Consider the following 19,783-nt stretch of genomic DNA (forward strand, 5'->3'; position numbering starts at 1 on the left):
AAAAAAAAAATCCCGCACCAGGAAACTATAGACAGCCACCTTTTGGATTGACCACAGTAAAAAAATACAGGTCATCACTGACCTACAAACTACCCACTGTACTTCTGTCACAGCACACACAGGTCATCTCCGACCTACAAACACTCCACAAAACTGCTGTCGCAGCACATACAGGTCACTTCTGACCTACAACCACCACAAGGATCACTCGATCCTACAAAAAAGGAAGGTATAGGTGCTGATCACCTCACATCAGGGATTTATCCCTCTTTTTTTGGTCTGTCCTGATACACAATCAGGAAAAAATAAAAACAAAAATGAAGAAATAAGCTTCTGAGATCAGTCCAAAGATCTACCTTGGTTCTTCAGAGAAAAAAAATCAGCAGCACGATGAGGGAGAAGACAAAGGAGGGCTTTCTCAATCTCCTTTCAGATCAAATGAACCTGCTCTGATACCATCTTGTCCAGAAGCTGAAGTGAAGAGAAGAGAGGAGAGAGAAAGGGAGAGGAGAAAAGAGAGATCTGAGAGCAAGAACTGTTGCTGGCGGCGCCAGATTTTTTGGTATTTATATTAGGGCGGCCATAACATAACATAACATAAAGAGAGGGGAATTACAATAATACCCCTGCAACACTAACAGAAATAAAAAACAAAGAACAACAACTTATAAACAACCTTTTAACACCATGCCCCCCTTTTACTAATACAGATTGCAACATTGCCCAAAATAGAGTGGACCTATCCACTCCCTGTTTTGCGAGAACATCTGCCATTCCATTTGCTGTTCTTTTTTTCCCATCCAAAGCTAGTGTTACAACTTTTTGCAAGGCGGTCAATTTCCCTGAAAGCAAACTTATATTTCCAAGGAGCTGAACTAGTTTGTTTTGCCCAAGAACTAACCAATAAGGAATCTCCTTCCACCTCAAGCTCTCTAACACCCATCTGTGTTGCCAGCTTTAGTCCTTGCAATAGAGCCATTGTCTCAGTCTTAACCGAGTCACCAAATCCAATTGGCCCAGAGAATAGAGCCACAACTGCACCTAGATGGTTCCTGAAAACTCCCCCTATACCCGCCATCCCCGGATTACCAAAGGAGCTCCCATCAAAATTTAATTTCAATTTGTTTTGTCTTGGAGGTTTCCATTCCATTATCACTACTTCTTTGTGTGTATCTGTTTGTACCACTTCACCATTTCCATAATAAGTCATTTGTGGAAACATCTCTAAACAGCTCCAAAGTTTTAGCCCAATGTGCAGATCTGATCCTTATGGATTCAATCACTTCCTCCATTGACCTACTCTTTTCTTGGAAGATTCTTTGGTTTCTCTCCTCCCAAATGGTCCACACTAAGGATGCTCTTGTGATTTTCCATAGAGATCTTCCCCTTTTCTTCTGTTGCTTCAAGAAACTGGAGTTAAATAAGCTAGCCACATCCTGAGGGAGTACCCATCTGCAACCAAAAAGAGAAAAGAAGTAGTCCCAAATACGAGTTACAAATGAACAGGAAAGTAGTAAATGAGGAAGGGTCCCAAGGGTTCTGAACTAATAAGGAGGTTAAACAAAGAAGCACAGGAGAAGTTACCATCAGGGGAGGGGTACCGAACTCTACCATCCAAGAGATTTTGATCCAAGAAAACCTTTTTCCACAAGAGAGAGAGAGTAAAGGGATAAGGGATTCACACTCATTGTCCCTCAACCCCCTTCTGAACCCGAAATCCCAATTTAACCCATGTGATGAAGGCCTGCCGAACTTGGTGATCATGTGGATTTGCTTAGTGTTTCAATCAGTTATGCAACTTCTCTTTCTCGTATTTCTAAAATTACTTTGATAACATGGCTCAATATTTCAATCGGTTGTGCAGTTTCTCTTTCTAAAATATTTGCTCACTGTCATTATCAAACTACTGGCTTTCTTGTATTGCAAATTTGAAATGTATTTTAGCTAGGTAGTAGGTACCAACCAAAGGTGAAATTGATAACAATCTTTTGAACTCAATTCAACAAAGCCTTATCCCAACCATATAAGGTTGGTGTTAAGACAACCAGAACTAATAAGTCAAGTGTACAAGAAAAGGCCGCATCGGCCTATAAACAACACTACGACATCACTTGAGCACAACCACCATAACAGAATATATAACAAGATTGTGCAAGTGGGGGAGCTCGTGTAACTGATTGTATGTATATCACCATTATAAATAATGGAAGAAAGATGAGAAGGAGGCATGCATTCATACTGAAATCTCTCTCTCTCTCTCTCTCTTATCAGGAGGAAGTCTCCCTCGAAGAGCCCTGTGTTAGGAAGAAACCTAACAGCTGGCTAGATAAATTGTATTTCGTAATTCCACTCTATCTAGGGCCATTTCCATTCTTTAGGTTCTGTGCCCTCAAATCATTTCTCACTAGCTCCACCCATGTCCTTTAAGGCCTACCCTTATATCTTCTAGATCTTTAAACCTGCAATGTTTCACCTCTTACCAGTGCAGTAGATAGTCTTCTATGCATATGCCTAAACCATCTTAGCTTAATTCCCTTTGTTTTATCACTTATTGGGGTTAGGAACAGTCTTCTCAAACCTAAATTTGAGAATCTTAGGATGATTTGCTGCACTTAAATGATTAAGATGTTAGGCAACAGAATCTGGCTAAACTAAATATGGTTTCCATATTCTCCATAGTGAAATCTCTTAGTTTGACATTCTTGTAACCAAATAGTCTGCCTTTCACCATAGCAACTTGTTAATTTTAAATAACCTAACTTGCGGTATTTCATTAAACTTCAAGTTAGAACATATGGTATATCTATCAGGACATACTAATGTCTTCGTAGATCTTTGGAGATTTTTTTTTTGAGAGAAAGGTTACTGATTTCATAATAAAAGAGAAAGGTACACAAGAAGGTGTACAATTATACAGGAGGAATCTTATCAGAGTGCACATCTTCTAACAGGGCACCTAATTTTGCTAGCCCATCTGCAAGAGCATTAAATTCCCTTGGAATCCAAATCAGGTTTGCATTAGAAGCAGTCAGTAAATCCCTTGCCCCCGTCAGAAAATGACTGAGTCTCCACCCCGGTTTCTTGTTTTCCTAACCATTTTATGGTGTTTGCTGATCGCCTTCAACGGAGAGGTTCTGAATGCCTAATCTGTTAATTATTCTGATCCCTGTAAGTGCAGCCATCACTTCTGCCTTGCTAGCTATTTTTTTTGATCAATAAGGTAGTCTTCTATGCCTATTGGCCACAGTACACCCAGCAGATGCTCCTATTTTCATCCCTTAGAACTCCTCCTATGCCAGCAGCATCAGGGTTGCCTGAAGCACTTCCATAAAAACTTAGTCCAAAGGCCTTGCCTTCTGGGAATTGGACTCCTGTAGGTGGGTGGGGAGGGAGGGGAGGAGAACAGGAAATTACCAGCATTCCTGTTGAGATCATTTACAGAGAATCCTTTGAAATTATGTGTGCTAGAGGCCCACAGACGACAGAGATGGTTAATGCGAGATAACAGATCACTCTTTGACTTAACCTGGTTCTTGAACAGCCAGTTATTTCTTTCTTCCCACACTCCCCAAAGTACAGCATGCAAAACCATGTGCCAATACACCTTTCCTCTCTTACTCAGACCTTTTCCTTGCCATTGATAGATGCAAATCAGTCCTCAAATATTAGGTGTAAATTTGAAGATTAGAAGAAAAGGAAGAAGAGAAGTAGGAGCAGCAATACAAGAGAAGAAGATGGCGAAAAGAGAAGGAAGAAGAAGAAGAAGAAATCGAATCCTCTCCTTTCTCCTCTAACCCTTTTTTATTAAGAATTAAAGTTAGAGTAATGACAAGTATGCCCTTAAGTGGGCGGCCAGCTAGGCAGTAACATAAAGAGATTAAACAAAAAAGAAATAACAGGCCCATTAAGAGAGGCCCATTAGCCAACAATAAAAGAAAAGATATTACAAGAGAAGATACTAGGGCCCATTTGGCCCAGTCTCTTTACATTGATGAATTAGGTCTTGTAGGTGATTTGGAGCCACCCAGCTGTGCTCAGCTAGTTGTAAGAAATGATTCCAAATAAACCTGGTTTCCTGGCAGTGAATGAACAGATGATTAGTTGACTCCCCTTCTCGAAAGCAGGGTATGCAGGCATGAGGGGAGATAAAAAGTCTGCCAAGAATTTTCTTTTGCAGCAGCTCGCATGTGTTTATCCTTGGAAACTTTCTTTTTCTTGGTTTTTTAATTCCAATCTTGCCTTAACCAACCTTAGACTGTAATTTTATTGTTTAAGAGACATCTCTTTCCAGTGTGCAGAGTGGAATCTTTGGTTTCAGGGCACAAAATGGTAACCATCTGACAATTAGAAAATTATATGTATTGCAGTGACTATGCACAAGGCGCTGGATCAATTTCATCATGGTGCGGATGGCATACAGATCATGGCTCTCTTACAGGTGACCAATCTTCTTTATCATTTTTTTTTGCTTTTCCAACATATTCTTTCAATTTCTTCAATATGTTTCACTAGAGAAGAGCTTGTTGAGTTGAACATTTTCTTGCTGAACTTATTGAACCTACTTTTAACTTATGTAACTATATAGAGCAAGGACTTATTTTGGCATGTATAACCAATCTTGATATAAGCTAGTAAAGGGGCCTAATAGTCTACTGTCTTGATGAATGGATAGCTTATTATCTATTTATGAGCATGTACAAGTTGGCATATTTGTTATACGATTGTTTAGTTTTTAAATCAATAGATATACATGCTTAATGAACTGTAATATGATAGCCATGACACATAAAATGACATGTGCTTCAATGCTTTTTTTCCTTGTTTGTTAAAAGTTATCAAAAGGATGCGATCGTCAAGTCCTAAGACAACCAATACCTACCTAAAATCTCTCTACCTTAATATGAACTAGTCCTCAAGAGTATATCAGCTTCAGCCCTTGAAATAAAGCTATGATGATGTAGGACAAAGTAGATGTCATATGAATTTCAGATCTGGTGTGGGCTTTGTGGGGTGGAGGGACTTTGGGTGATTAAGGATGAAGAATAGGGATGGAGAAGCAAGTATACAACTTGCAGTCCACCAAAGAATGAGCAAGAGATTAGAAAGGGAGAGAAGAACTCTTGCTGTTAAGGCTGTCAATGGACTCCGGAAATCTGATACCCGATCCAACATTTAATCTGATTACTTGGATTTTGATGTTAAAACCGGCATCTATTTGTAGTTGGATCGTATACAAATTTGACCCCACCTGATTTGATAAAAATCCAAGTATGATTATATGTAATTTAATAATGCATATACATAGATATTATGTATGATATTCTATATTTACATACATTTTTATATAATGTATAAATTAAAAATAATTAATTTTTAAAAGTTTTTCTTTATTTTAATCACAATAGAGTGGGGTTGGATTAAATCTGAAACTGATCTGAAATATTGGAATCGGATTGGGCTCTTATTTGGAATATTGTTATCAGGTGTATTATATGTACTGGACACAGGCTTAGTATCCACAAGGGTATTTTCGCAATTCTGTATACATATTGTTATGTACGGCTAGAACAGTATAAATAGAAAGCTTCACTCGACTGAAGCTAAGTTTTGTTGAGGCCTTAACTCGGTTGCCTCTTATTCTTCTTCCTCTTCTCCTTCTTTCTTCTTCTTTTCTTCTTCTTCTTGGTCTCCTGCTCAATACGGTATCGGAGCAGGTTCGTCCAGGCCTAGAAAACAACTAGCTTAGGTGTCTCTTCTTTGCTGCGAAGGAGCTATAGTACTGATGCTCGAAGACAAGGAAGAGGAAGCTTTTCTTGTGCTGCGGTTAGTCTCCACTGCCAAGTAGGGCTCTGCTACGAGTATGCTGACTGTTCAACTTCCTAGCCCAGAAAAAGGGTTCGGCTACATGTATTTTTGCTGGTAACTGGGTTGCTTCGGCTTAGAGGATTGTAGAAATCCATCCCAGATGTTCGAAGGAAGGCTCTGACCTGAAGGGGAGTTCGAGTTCATGACTGTACTGCCTATTGCTGGTACTGAACTTTTTTTTTTCTCTTTCTTGTTTATGGCTTCTTGCACGACTGTTAATGTTCCAGAATCTGAGTAGGGACTGTTCCCCTTCCTCCGATTGTATGTTGCCCTAGTCTGCACTCTAAGGGGCTGTTGATGAACCCTAGAACTTGAGTGATTGTTCAGCTGCCCTGGAAAGTGGATATCAGCCGATTAGGTGTGGTGAATCACCACTTGTATTGCTGTTCCTACTGTGTTTTTTTTTGGGGGGCTGAGAAGCTGTATCAAAGTTGTAAACTGTAGGTCTTTCAGACCTGGTTACACTGCATGTGCAGTTCGTATATTGTTTTGTGGACTCCTACACAGGGTAGGTGATAAACCCTAGTACTGTAGTTGCAGTGTTTGTGCTTGGTTCTCTGTGGGGCCGAAAATCAGCAAGTGTCTTATTGTGGACTGTTGCAGCTCTGTAAGACTGCTTTGGTTTTGTGTATTTCCGAACTGAGAATCATGAGTAGTGAAGATTCAGCTACATTCGAAATCTCCACAATGCTGAATGGAATGAGTGGGAACAGTGATCTATCATTCCCTATGGCTGTTGTTCCTCTTGACGGGTTAAACTACTTAGAGTGGTAAAAGGGGATCAAACTATACATAACTGCAAGGGGAAAAGTAGGCTACATAAATGGAAGAATCAAAGAACCACCTTCTGGAGATGCAGAACATGATAAATGGGATCAGGAGAACAGTATGGTTATGTCATGGCTTTTGATCTCCATGCAATCGCAAATAAGGAAGAACTTCATGTGGGCTGAAACTGCAAATGAGATATGGGATCAGGCAAAGTCCACATATTCTGAACTTCGACACTATGCCAAAATTTATCAACTGCAAGCAGCTTCATCTACTTATAAACAGGGGGAGAGGAGTTTATCAGTTTATTAATCTGACCTGACAACTGTTTAGAAGGAGATGGACCATTACCAGAACATTGAGTGGAAGTGTGAGGAAGATGCAAAATTGTATAAGAAACTTGTCTCACAGCAAAGGGTGTTTGCCTTTTTACATGGTCTCAATCCTATCTATGAACCCATCAGAGTACAAATTCTAAGTTCTAAGGATCTTCCTTCAATTCAGGAGGTCTATGCTCTTGTCCAGTCTGAAGAGAGTAGAAGGAACTTGATGAACAACACCGGAGGGGATGCAATTATGTTGGCGACAAAGGGGGGTCCCTCTACTAGTGGTGGACCTTCTTTCAAGAGTGGGGATCTCCAGAAGAAAGCAGAAGATAAGGAAAAATTGTGGTGCACTAATTGTCAGAAACCCCGATACACCAAAGATACTTGTTAGGGTCTCCATGGGAAACCGAAGTGGGCTCAGGATTTACCTAAGAAGCAAGGCTCAGATGGTATTAGAAGACCCGGGCAGCAAGGTACCAAGAAACACCACATGGCCAATATGGTTACTCGGGAGAATCAGCCCTCCACCTCCACTGTGACTCAACCACCACATGGCCAACATAACTACTATGGATCCGACCCAAGGGAGGATATTGTCAACTCCTTCCGTGACCATTTGGAGCTTTATGGTAGAACAATTTGCCAGATGGATGCTCCTCCCACCACCTCTTTTGCATCCACATCAGGTAATCCTGCCACAACTTTCCATGTTGCTTCTCACTACCTTGACTCTCCATGGATCATTGATTCTGGAGCATCAATACACATGATTGGTATGTCTTCTTTCTTCCAAACTTATCACTCCCTTTCCGGAAGAGATAAAGTGAGACTAGCTGATGGATCATTTTCTCCCATAGCTAGTCAAGGAACTCTCTCTCTTCCCCTTGGCCTTATTCTTTCTAATGTTCTTCATGTTCCAAAATTTCCTATGAATTTGTTTTCAGTCAGTAGTGTTACAAATTCCTTAAACTGTTCCGTGACTTTTTTCCCTTCCTATTGTGTGATTCAGGATCTGGCCTCAGGGAGGACGATTGGTAGGGGTCGTATGGTTGATGGACTCTATATGCTGGAGAATACGACTGGCCTTCTTGTTACAGAGTCTATGAGTCAGTTCAAAAAGAGTAAAATGTATTTATGGCATTGTCGTTTGGTTCACTTGTCTTTTGAGTCGTTGAGAGTTGTTTTCCCAGAACTGTGTAAGTCTGCGTCTGTTTCCAATTTTTCTTGTCAAACGTGTCAATTAAGCAAGCATTGTAGAACTCAATTTCCTCAAAGAAATAGTAAATCTGAGTTTCCTTTTCACATTGTGCATTCGGATGTGTGGGGCCCTGTTACTTCACCTTTTGAGAGTGGCTACGAGTACTTTATTACCTTCATTGACGATTATTCCAGATACACTTGGGTATATCCAATGCGAAACCGTGAGGAAGTACCAAAAATTATCCAAGATTTTCAGCGGATGGTCTTCACCCAATTTCAGACCGAAATTCAAATATTTCAATCAGACAATGCAAAAGAGTTTTTTCATAGTGACCTCACGGAGTTCAGTGTTTTGTCCAAAACCTTTCCCCCACCCGAGGAAAATTGGACTCTCATGCTATCCCATGCATATTTCTTGGCTACTCATTCTCTCAGAAAGGGTATCGTTGCTTTGATCCTGTTTCACGGAAATTCTATGTCTCCATGGATGTTACCTTCTTTGAGGATGAGCCCTTCTTTCCTGTTTCTCCTTAGGGGGAGTGTAGGTATGAGGAGAAATTGGTTCAACTTCCTCCTCTTCCTACTCCTTCTCCTTCTCCCCTTCTTCCTTCTAATCCTCCACCTTTCTGGGTTTTTTCTCGTCGTCGTAAAGGCCAATCAGGTTCAAGAGCTGAGGAGAATCCAGAAGCCGTACCTCAAATGCCATCAAATTCCTTGGGGGAAGATCATACTCACTCAGGTAACTTGACTCCCAACCTCCCTGTTGCTAATGATTTTGACCTTCCCATTGCCCACAGGAAAGGTGTTAGGTCGTGCACCACCAAACACCCCATTTCCAACTTTGTTTCCTATGAGAACATCTCACCTTCATTTCGTGCTTTTCTTACCTCCATTGACAGTATCCCTATTCCCAAGAATGTGGTAGAAGCTCTTTCAGTACCAGAATGGATGAAGGTCATGAAGGAAGAAATTGATGCTCTTCATAAGAATGGCACATGGGAACTTGTTGATCTCCCTAAGGGAAAGGATCCAGTTGGATGTAAATGGGTGTTCACTGTTAAGCATGGGGCTGATGGAACCGTGGAGAGGTATCAAGCTCGTTTAGTGGCAAAGGGTTTCACTCGAGTATATGGGGTTGATTATGCAGAAACCTTTGCACCTGTTGCCAAAATGAACTCTATTAGAGTCCTTTTCTCTCTTGCTGCCAATCTGAATTGGGATCTACATCAGTTTGACATCAAGAATGCCTTCTTGAATGGTGACCTTGAAGAGGAAGTTTATATGGTTCAACCCCTTGGTTTTTTGGCTCAAGGAAGTGAACAAAAGGTGTGCAAGTTGAAGAAGTCTTTATATGGGCTGAAGCAATCTCCAAGGGCTTGGTTCAGTAGACTTCATACTACAGTCCAGAAGAGGGGATACAAGCAATGTCAGTCAGATCACACACTGTTTGTAAAAAGAGTAGAAGGTAAAATGGCTGCCCTAATAGTATACGTGGATGACATAATTGTTACTAGTGACTGGAAGGATGAAATTAAAAGTTTGAAGGGCTTCCTTGCTACTCAATTCGAGGTGAAAGATCTAGGTCCTGCCAAATACTTCCTTGGGATTGAGGTTGCCCGATCAAAAAGGGGTATCTTCATCTCTCAAAGGAAATATGTCCTAGATTTGCTTAAGGACACTGGAAAGATTGGAGTTAAACCAGCTGACTCTCCCATTGATCCCAACCATAAGTTAAGTGACAGTCAAGGTGAACCACTTAAGGATGTGAAGCAATTTCAGAGGCTTGTAGGGAGATTGTTGTACCTCTCTATGACTCGTCCAGACATAGCATATGTTGTTGGTGTCCTCAGTCAGTTCATGCATGCACCTAGGTCCACCCATCTTGAAGCAGTAGAGAGAGTACTAAGGTATCTTAAGAAGTTCTCGGGTGTTGGTTTATTATTCCAGAAGCATGGACACTTGAGGGTTGAAATTTACACAGATGCGGATTGGGCTGGATCTCAAAGTGACAGAAGGTCTACTAGTGGTTACTGCACCTTTGTAGGAGGGAACCTTGTTACTTGGAGGAGTAAGAAGCAAACCGTGGTAGCTAGTTCCAGCGCTGAAGCTGAGTACCATGCAATGACACACGGAGTAGCCGAAGGTATGTGGATAAAGAATCTATTGGGAGAGTTGGGTTTTCCAGTTGGTAAACCCATGACTCTACTTTGTGACAACAAGGCAGCTATCAGTATTGCTGCCAACCCGGTTCTACATGATAGAACAAAGCACATTGAAGTTGACAAGCATTTTATCAGAGAGAAAATCATCACAGGGGAAGTATGCACTCCATACATCAGCTCTGAAGACCAACTTGCAGACTTATTTACAAAAGGGCTAAACTATTCCAGACATCAAGGTCTCTGTGACAAGTTGGGCATGATTGATATCTATGCCCCAACTTGAGGGGGAGTGTTATCAGGTGTATTATATGTACTGTACACAAGCTTAGTATCTGCAGGGGTATTTTTGTAATTATGTATACATATTGTTATGTACGGTCAGAACAGTATAAATAGAAAGCTTCACTCGACTGAAGCTAAGTTTTGTTGAGGCCTTAACTCAGTTGCCTCTTATTCTTCTTCCTCTTCTCCTTCTTTCTTCTTCTTTTCTCCTTCTTTTCTTCTTCTTCTTGGTCTCCTGCTCAAAGTAGATGATGTAGGACAAAGTAGATGTCATATGAATTTCAGATCTGGTGTGGGCTTTGTGGGGTGGAGGGACTTTGGGTGATTAAGGATGAAGAATAGGGATGGAGAAGCAAGTATACAACTTGCAGTCCACCAAAGAATGAGCAAGAGATTAGAAAGGGAGAGAAGAACTCTTGCTGTTAAGGCTGTCAATGGACTCCGGAAATCTGATACCCGATCCAACATTTAATCTGATTACTTGGATTTCGATGTTAAAACCGGCATCTATTTGTAATTGAATCAGATACAAATTTGACCCCACCTGATTTGATAAAAATCCAAGTATGATTATATGTAATTTAATAATGCATATACATAGATATTATGTATGATATTCTATATTTACATACATTTTTATATAATGTATAAATTAAAAATAATTAATTTTTAAAAGTTTTTCTTTATTTTAATCACAATAGAGTGGGGTTGGATTAAATCTGAAACTGATCCAAAATATTGGAATCGGATTGGGTTCTTATTTGGAATATCAATAATCGAATTGGATTTGGATGTAGCTGAATCCGATCTGAATCCAATCTGATTATATTCCTACTTGCTGTTAAGGTAAACAGCAAATAGATAGATAACCTAGAAAAACAGATAAGAGAGGGGGGGGGGGAGTGAATTTCCTGGCAACAAACAAAATTCACTAAATCGAACTGTATTTCATCAAATCAACTCCTCTAAATTGCAATTATAATGGCTCTATTTATAGACTAACCATGAGAACTCGGATGCCCCTTTACAGACTATAATTTGGACTATGAAATTGACCCAAAACAACTTCCAATTGCTTTAAAACTACGACAAACCCATAGGAAAACTTAAGGATTCTAAACCCTAAAACAACTCTGATACCACTTCACTAATCCTACTAGATCTAGCTCAATGTAAAGAAACTAGAAATTACTAAAACATAGAAAATCACATTTTTTTTCTTGAGTTTCTAATTCTACTTAGATTTTGTATGTAGGTCTTACCTGTGGGATGTTTATGAGAGATGGTGTAGAAGTACCTTGTCCTGATAGTGCTGCTGGCCTTTATGTTAAAACGCGAACTAATCAAATTGTCAAGGTATACCTTCTTTTCATTGAGGTTTTGCCAATGTGAAGCCTAAATAAGTATCATCTTTGTAGTAATACTTGCAAAAACCTATTTAGTTCCACTGTGAAAATTACTTGTTCTAGATTATTCACTGGAATTTATTAATGGTGAATGGGCTAACCAGTTGTTCTAATTTGTGTTTCTTAAATAGCATTTGTGGATTTATATTGCTGGTTTGGTTCCAATTAATTTCTGGTAATTATATTCCTATGGTTTTTTAGGAGGCAGTAGAATTCCATTCTGACTTAACAATTTATATGATACGACAAAGGAAATTATGGAAGAGATTTTAGTACATAAAAATATAATTTTCTAAAATTAAGTTATATCCCATTTAGTATCTTTGTTAACCAATTGCAAGAAACTGAAATTATTTGTTATGTTAGCGGCCCCATAACATTAAGGATTCTAAGTAAAAGTTGGAACTTGATGAGTGAGCAATCAAATCAATATTGCAAGAATAACAGTACAAAGGTACTTTTCATCACCATCAAAACCAAGGTTTCTTAGATATAAACCTAGGTAAACCTCTAGCAAGGTGCCAAATTAATAACCAGAAGATTTTCAAGAAACTCAAAAGCCTTTAGGCCTATTTTCATTCAATAATTCAGAAGTTATTTTACATTTGAAGATCATATGCTTTTTATACTTCTCTATGGTGTGTTAAATAAAGCTAAATTTTGATGGGAGTAGTGTGGGCAATCCAGGGACCTCAGACTAGGGATGACAATTTTCCCTGCTCTGCCCCAAATGGGGTGGGTTGTCCTCAATCTTTAATGGGGACAGGGTGGGAACAAGGAAAATATTTTTGCCCCCTGAATCAGGGATGGGATGGGGTTTGCATATGATTCCCCGAACCCAATCACCATAGTTGTCAAGGCGACGTGATGCCTAGGCGACAAGGCACCCTTGGAGGCTCGCCTCGCCCAGTCGCTAAGCAGTTTTGCATACTGTGTAATAAAATACTTTTATATTTGTTTTGGAATGGTAGAATACTGATATGTTTCATTCTATTGCCAATGGGTGTATTTATACAGTAAGCTGCTGCAATAAATAGAAAGAAAGAAAAATAGAAAGAAAAGAAAACAGAAAGAAGAAAAAATAGAAAGAAGAGAAAATAGAAAGTACAAAAATAGAAAGAAAGAAATAGAAAGAAAAAACTTTCTAAATCAATCCTTCCACAATCCTAGGAATATATACAATTCTATTTTCAGGTCTGAACCAGTAACCCCATGTTTTCCAACACTCCCCCTCAAGCTGGTGAATAGAGATCCTCCATTCCCAGCTTGGCTATAATTCTCCGAAAGTCTGTACTATTGAGCCCTTTAGTAAGTACATCGGCCAGTTGTCCTTTTTTAGACACATAGGGAGTGCAAATCAACTTGCTGTCCAGTTTCTCTTTTATAAAGCCTCGATCAATTTCGATGTGCTTTGTCCTGTCATGTTGAACAAGATTGTGAGCAATATTGATGGTTGACTTGTTGTCACAATATAGTTTCATAGGCTCTTCTCGTGGAATCTTCAGGTCTTTTAAAATTATCTTCAACCAGAGTAATTCACACACTCCTTGTGCCATAGCCCTGAATTCTGCCTCTGCACTTGACCGAGCCACTACATTTTGCTTCTTACTCCTCCAAGTGACTAAGTTTCCTCCTAAGAAGGTACAATAACCAGAAGTGGACCATCTATCTACTGGAGATCCTGCATAATCGGCATCTGTATATGCTTCAAGAGTCAGTCCTCCATTTCTTCTGAATAAAATTCCTTTTCCTGGATTGGCTTTGAAATAGTGCTGAATTCGATGAGCAGTTTGCAGATGAACTTCTTTAGGATTATGCATAAACTGACTTATTACACTTACAACATATGCAATATCCGGTCGTGTATGTGCAAGATAAATGAGTTTTCCAACTAGTCTTTGGAACATCTCCTTGTCTACACTTGCATTCTCGTTGGCTTCTCCAAGTTTATGATTGGGATCTATAGGCGTGGAAGCTGGTTTACATGCCATATTTCCTGTTTCTCTCAAAAGATCAATAACATACTTTTGTTGAGAGATAATAGAATGTGCAACTTCAATTCCGAGAAAATACTTTAGTCTCCCCAAGTCTTTTATCTCAAATTCTCTGGCAAGTCAGTTTTTCAATGCTTCCTTCTCCTTTTTATCATTCCCAGTAACAATTATATCATCCACATAGACTAATAGTGCAATAACTCCCCCTGAGGCTGTGTGTTTGATAAACAATGTGTGGTCACCTTGACTTTGCTTGTAACCTGTACTCAGCATTACCTTCGTAAACCTTCCAAACCATGCTCTCGGAGATTGTTTGAGACCGTATAGTGCTTTCTTCAACCGACAAACTTTGTTCCCTTTAATGCCTTCTCCAAAACCCGGTGGAATGTCCATGTATATCTCCTCTTCTAGATCACCATGGAGAAACGCATTTTTTACATCAAACTGTTGCAAATCCCAATTATAGTTAGCAGCCAACGACAGTAACACCCTTACTGTATTCATTTTAGCTACTGGGGCAAAAGTCTCCTGATAATCTACCCCATAAGTTTGTGTATATCCCTTGGCTAGCAGGCGTGCTTTGTACCTTTCTAATGACCCATCAGATTTGTACTTAATTGTGAACACCCATTTACAACCTACCATCTTCTTGTTTCTTGGTAGATCCACAACTTCCCATGTGTTGTTCTTTTCTAATGCCTCCATTTCCACTCTCATGGCTTTTCTCCACTCCTTATTAGAAAGTGCCACGGCTAGAGTATTAGGAATTGGAATAGTGTTAAGGCTAGCTAGAAAACTTTTATGGGATTTAGAGAATCTTTGGAATGATACATATTTGGCTAAAGGGTACAATGGGCGTTTGGTACATTCTCTGGTTCCTTTTCTCAGTGCAATAGGTAGGTCATACTCATACTCAGACTGTGAAGGTGTAGGTTCAGGATCTGGATTAGGAATTGAATCTTGGATTTGCACAGGTTGAGGATCTGGATTTTTCCTCCTAGAGTAAACCTGCATATATCTCACATTATCATGCACATCATTCGTGGGGTTAACAGTGTCCGAATTTGGTTCAATGGTCGGGTTGTTTGACTCTTGTTGAGACTCGGGAATGTGGGGCTCAGAGGAATGTGACTCAAAGGGATGTGATTCTTGACGATTGAATGTCTGTGAGGAAGGTAATACATCTAGGGAGAGTAGATCCGAGGCCTTATCTTCCATTAATGAGGGCTCCCCCTGAAGATAAGGTTGAGTGAAAAAAGATTTTCCTTCCTCAAATGTGACATCGGTGGAGGTGTAGAATTTTCTGGTGGCTGGATGATAACATTTATAACCTTTCTGAGTTGTATTGGGCTTCAGTTGGGCAGCAGTAAGGACAGCTTCCCCCCAATATTGTTTTGGCACCTGATTTTGAAAGAGAAAGGCTCGGGTGGTTTGCAAAAGAAGGCCATTTTTTCTCTCAGCTACCCCATTCTGTTGGGGAGTGTTAACACAGGAGGATTCATGCACAATGCCTTCTTTCTGAAAAAATGGGGACAAATTCTGATTAAAATAATCTATAGCATTATCAGATCGAAACCTTTTAATTCTCACACCAAACTGAGTTTGGACCATGTTATGAAAGTTGGGAAGAATCGTACCCACATCAGATTTAGACTTAAGAAGAAAAATCCATGTGACCCTAGTGCAATCATCAATAAAGGTGACGAACCATCTGGAACCAGTAATGTTGGGAATTTGAGAAGGGCCCCATATATCCGAATGAATCAAATAAAAAGGAGTTGAAGATCTTTTATTGCTGATTGGGAAAGAAATCCTTTTGTGCTTAGCAAGTTCACAAACATCACGATGAAAGGTTTCAACATCATTTCCTTTAAACAAGGAAGGAAGCATTGTTTTTAAAATAGGAAATGGAGGATGACGCCAAATTAAATCTTTATTGGAGGTAGATAAGAATGACTCGTGTGTGACATGCATAACAGTGTGAGATGATTTGCTGGTTGCTTCAAGGTAGTAGAGTCCATCTCTTTCCTTAAAAAGTCCAATCTTCTTCCCCGAAACCTGGTCCTGAAATACACAGTAAGAAGGGAAGAACACAACATTGCAGTTCACATCCTGGGTGAGTTTATATATAGAGATAAGGCTAGTGGATAACTTAGGAACATGAAGCACATTTTTAAGTAATAGGGATGGAGTAATTTGAATATTCCCAATCCCTGCCACTGTGGTGAAAGAACCATCAGCAACAGAAAATTTTCTATTACTAGGACATGGTGTATAGGTGAGAAAATGTAGTGAAGAGGGTGTCATGTGGTCAGTAGCTCCAGAGTCAAGAATCCATGGAAAAACACTAGCCGAGGCATGTAATCCTAGAGATAAAGACTCACCTGAGAGAGCAAGAGAGGTAGAACCACTTCCTGGTTTCAAGGATTTCAGGAAGCACCTTAGCCTTTCAATTTCTTCATCATTAAATGGTCCCTGACTTGAGTGTTCTTGCTGCGGGGTTATGGAGACATTATGGGCCTGTTGAACTCCTTTTGAAACTCCTCGATTTCCCCATTCCTTGCTGGATGTGGGAGGTTTCCCATGAAGTTTCCAGCACTGATCTTTCGTGTGTCTGGGCTTCTTGCAATAGGTACACCAGAGGTTATCGTTAGAGTCACGGGTGGTTGTGTCACGAGCCAAATTGTTCTCACCCTTTGAGCCATAACTTCCTCCCCTTGCCACCATGGCTGAGCCTTCGGGATCTTTAGGCTCAAGCATTATTCCACGGCGGCTTTCCTCAACTCTGACAAGGGATATGACTTCATTCAATGGAGGCACTTCTTCTTTGCCAAGAATTTGTATTCGGACCTGATCAAACTCAGCATTCAGTCCGACCAAAAAATCATACACCCTATCTCTTTCAATAAAATTCTTCAAGATCACAGCATCATCTATGCACTTTGTCTCAAGAACCCGGTAATGATCAAGCTCATGCCATAAATTTTGCAGCAGATTTGCATACTCTGTAACACTTCTGCTCCCTTGTTTGGCCGCCACAGTCTTCACTTTGACCTCATAGACACGAGCAACATCATGGGCTTTGGAATAGGTTTGTCGGACAGCATCCCAAATAGCCTTTGCAGAGGGAAGAAACATACAAGTATCACTGATCTCAGGTGTCATTGAACTCCACAACCATGACATAATCATGGAGTCCTCTTCGTCCCAAGCATCAAAATTTGGCTCGCCCAACCTTGGTCCTGTTCCAAGGAGGTGACTAATTTTTCCTTTTCCCTTCAAATAGGTACGCACTAGTTGTGACCACTTCAAGTAATTTTGGCCATTCAGTCTATATGTTGCCTGAATATTTTGCAAATCACCAGTGTGAGGATGAGAATTTGTTGCTCCTTCATCGGTTTGGACAGGAGCACTTGTTGCAGTCATGTCGGACATTGTTAATGGAGGAAAAATAAGGCCAGCAGGAAAGGAAAATAAAGGAACACTTCTAGTTACAGATCAACATTGAAGGCCAGAAGAGAAAAACACAAAAAACTGGCAATGAAGGCCGGAAAAATCTCAAGGTTGACAAACCAAGAGCTCTGATACCATGTTTTGGAATGGTAGAATACTGATATGTTTCATTCTATTGCCAATAGGCGTATTTATACAGTAAGCTGCTGCAATAAATAGAAAGAAAGAAAAATAGAAAGAAAAGAAAACATAAAGAAGAAAAAATAGAAAGAAGAGAAAATAGAAAGTACAAAAATAGAAAGAAAAAACTTTCTAAATCAATCCTTCCACAATCCTAGGAATATATACAATTCTATTTTCAGATCTGAACCAGTAACCCCACGTTTTCCAACAATATTGTTATTTTTTGAGATTATAATTATAAAATGGACATTATTAAAGAAAAACATTCATTTTTTGTGTTTATAAACTAATTTCTTTTTATTATTTTCTTATTTGTTAGGGTTTAATCAACACAAACATTGCTAACTGCTGTAGTGAACCCTCAATGACTTCAAAATCTGAACCAATAAGTAAGGGAAGAACTTAAATTTTTGTCTAATCAACACCTTTTCTTTTCTTTTCCTATAACAAAAATAGGGGTTGAGCCCTATATTTTTTTTATTTTTCTTTCCTTTCTTCTTTTTCTTCTTATAAATATGTTCATTTTCTAGACTTAAACATGAAGTTTATAATTTTCTTATGAAAACTATGGATAGTTATTAAAGAAAGTTGGTTATAGAACCTAGGAACTACCCTAGGATATGTGATTTTTACTTAAAAAAATCTCCTAGGCGCCCCCTGTCGCCTAGCCTCGCCTTGGCGCCTTGAAAACTATTTTAATCACATTTTTAAAATACCCCCAAATTCCCATAATCCTATTTCTAAAATACCTCTAAAATTTGATGTATTTTTAGGTAGTTTCCTCGGGGTGGGGAAAATTCAGGGATTCCTTGTTCCCAATGGGGGATGGGTGCCCTATTCCGAAGCTACCCTGCTACTAGGGACAGGGTAGGGGATTTTGGCTACGGGGAGGGGTGCCCCGCCCCGTCGCCATTCCTATCTCAGACATTGGTGGAGCATTCAGGAATAATAATGGTGCATGGTTGGGGCCTATAGGCCAAGGAGAATCAGAAAGGGCCAAGCTACTTCCTCTACATCGGGGGCTGAAACTAGGGAAGCCATCAAGCTATAGAGACATCTTATGGAATGGTTTCTTATATTCATATAGTCAGGTTGATAAATAATAACCCATATACATGGCAGTGCAAGCACATTTTAAGGGAAGATAAATGGCATGTGAATTGAGAGCAGTGTTTTAAAAATGCAAGGCACAAAAAAAAAGTGGAAGGGGCATTTTGTGCACGAGGCGCAAGGTGCAAAAAATAAAAATGAAAATAAAAAATTAAACATAATATTAATTAAAAACATAAACTAAAATTTTAAAATAAATGTTTTAAAAAAGCCTATTATCTCAAATTAAAATACATAAACATAACATGCAAAACATATTTAAAATGAAAACTTAAAAATAAAATCAAGCATAACATATAAAACATATTCAAGCATGTAAAACTCCTAATCTCTTTATTCTTTTCCCAATTGCATTACTTCAAATAGCTAATGTGATGCTAAACATTACATGTTCATGATTCTTGAGTCGCCTTTGTACCAAGTCCCTTGAGGCAAGGGCAAGGGTGCAAGGCACACTTGAGCAAATTTTAAACATTATGCATTCCTGTGCAAAATTTCAAAAGGTGCACGCCTGGGCTGAAGTGCAAGGCACACTAGGTGTAGCCTAGGCACATCAGGTGCACGCCTTTTGAAAGTGTTGTGCCTGGGACCTAGGTGAGGCATATACCCTAAAATGTGCCTTGCCTGTGCACCTAGGCAAGGCACATACCCTAAAATGCGCCTCACCTGTGCACCTAGGCATGCTTGAGGCATGCCTTTTAATTCACTGATTGGGAGCTAACTTTCTGTGGACAAGCAGCAAACTGTTTGTGGATGCATTAGTCAAACAAGGAGTAAACAGGGAGATTGTATTGAGGGCGATTAATGGGGAAAATGATCTCTTGAATTGCATATAAGCCGATGAGGATAGATAGGTAAGGTAGAAGAAACTACCTATGGATAATGGGGTTCTTGACACAATCTCCTTGTATATAACAATATAATATTCATTTTTTTATCACTAATTAATAAAAGTGAACAATTACCAATAAAAAGAGATATTGCCAATAGGTGAGAATTAAGTAATAGGCTGCTTTGTGATGATTGTAGTC

At 39.5% G+C, this 19,783-nt stretch overlaps 1 protein-coding gene across 1 annotated transcript in view; it reads left to right on the forward strand.

Moving 5' to 3' along the window:
* LOC148842756 (2-oxoglutarate (2OG) and Fe(II)-dependent oxygenase superfamily protein) overlaps window positions 1-19,783 on the forward strand; it is a 59,428-nt gene that overhangs the window by 27,359 nt on the left and 12,286 nt on the right. The window contains exons 10-11 of the mRNA XM_088957260.1: window positions 4,368-4,438; window positions 11,862-11,962. Of these exons, the coding sequence (XP_088813386.1) occupies window positions 4,368-4,438; window positions 11,862-11,962 (172 nt within the window). The remainder of the gene's footprint in view (window positions 1-4,367; window positions 4,439-11,861; window positions 11,963-19,783) is intronic.

The sequence above is a fragment of the Nelumbo lutea genome, chromosome 8 (genome assembly GCF_056320005.1).
Source record: "Nelumbo lutea isolate HS-2025 chromosome 8, American lotus-T2T, whole genome shotgun sequence".
In the NCBI taxonomy this organism is placed as follows: Eukaryota; Viridiplantae; Streptophyta; class Magnoliopsida; order Proteales; family Nelumbonaceae; genus Nelumbo; species Nelumbo lutea.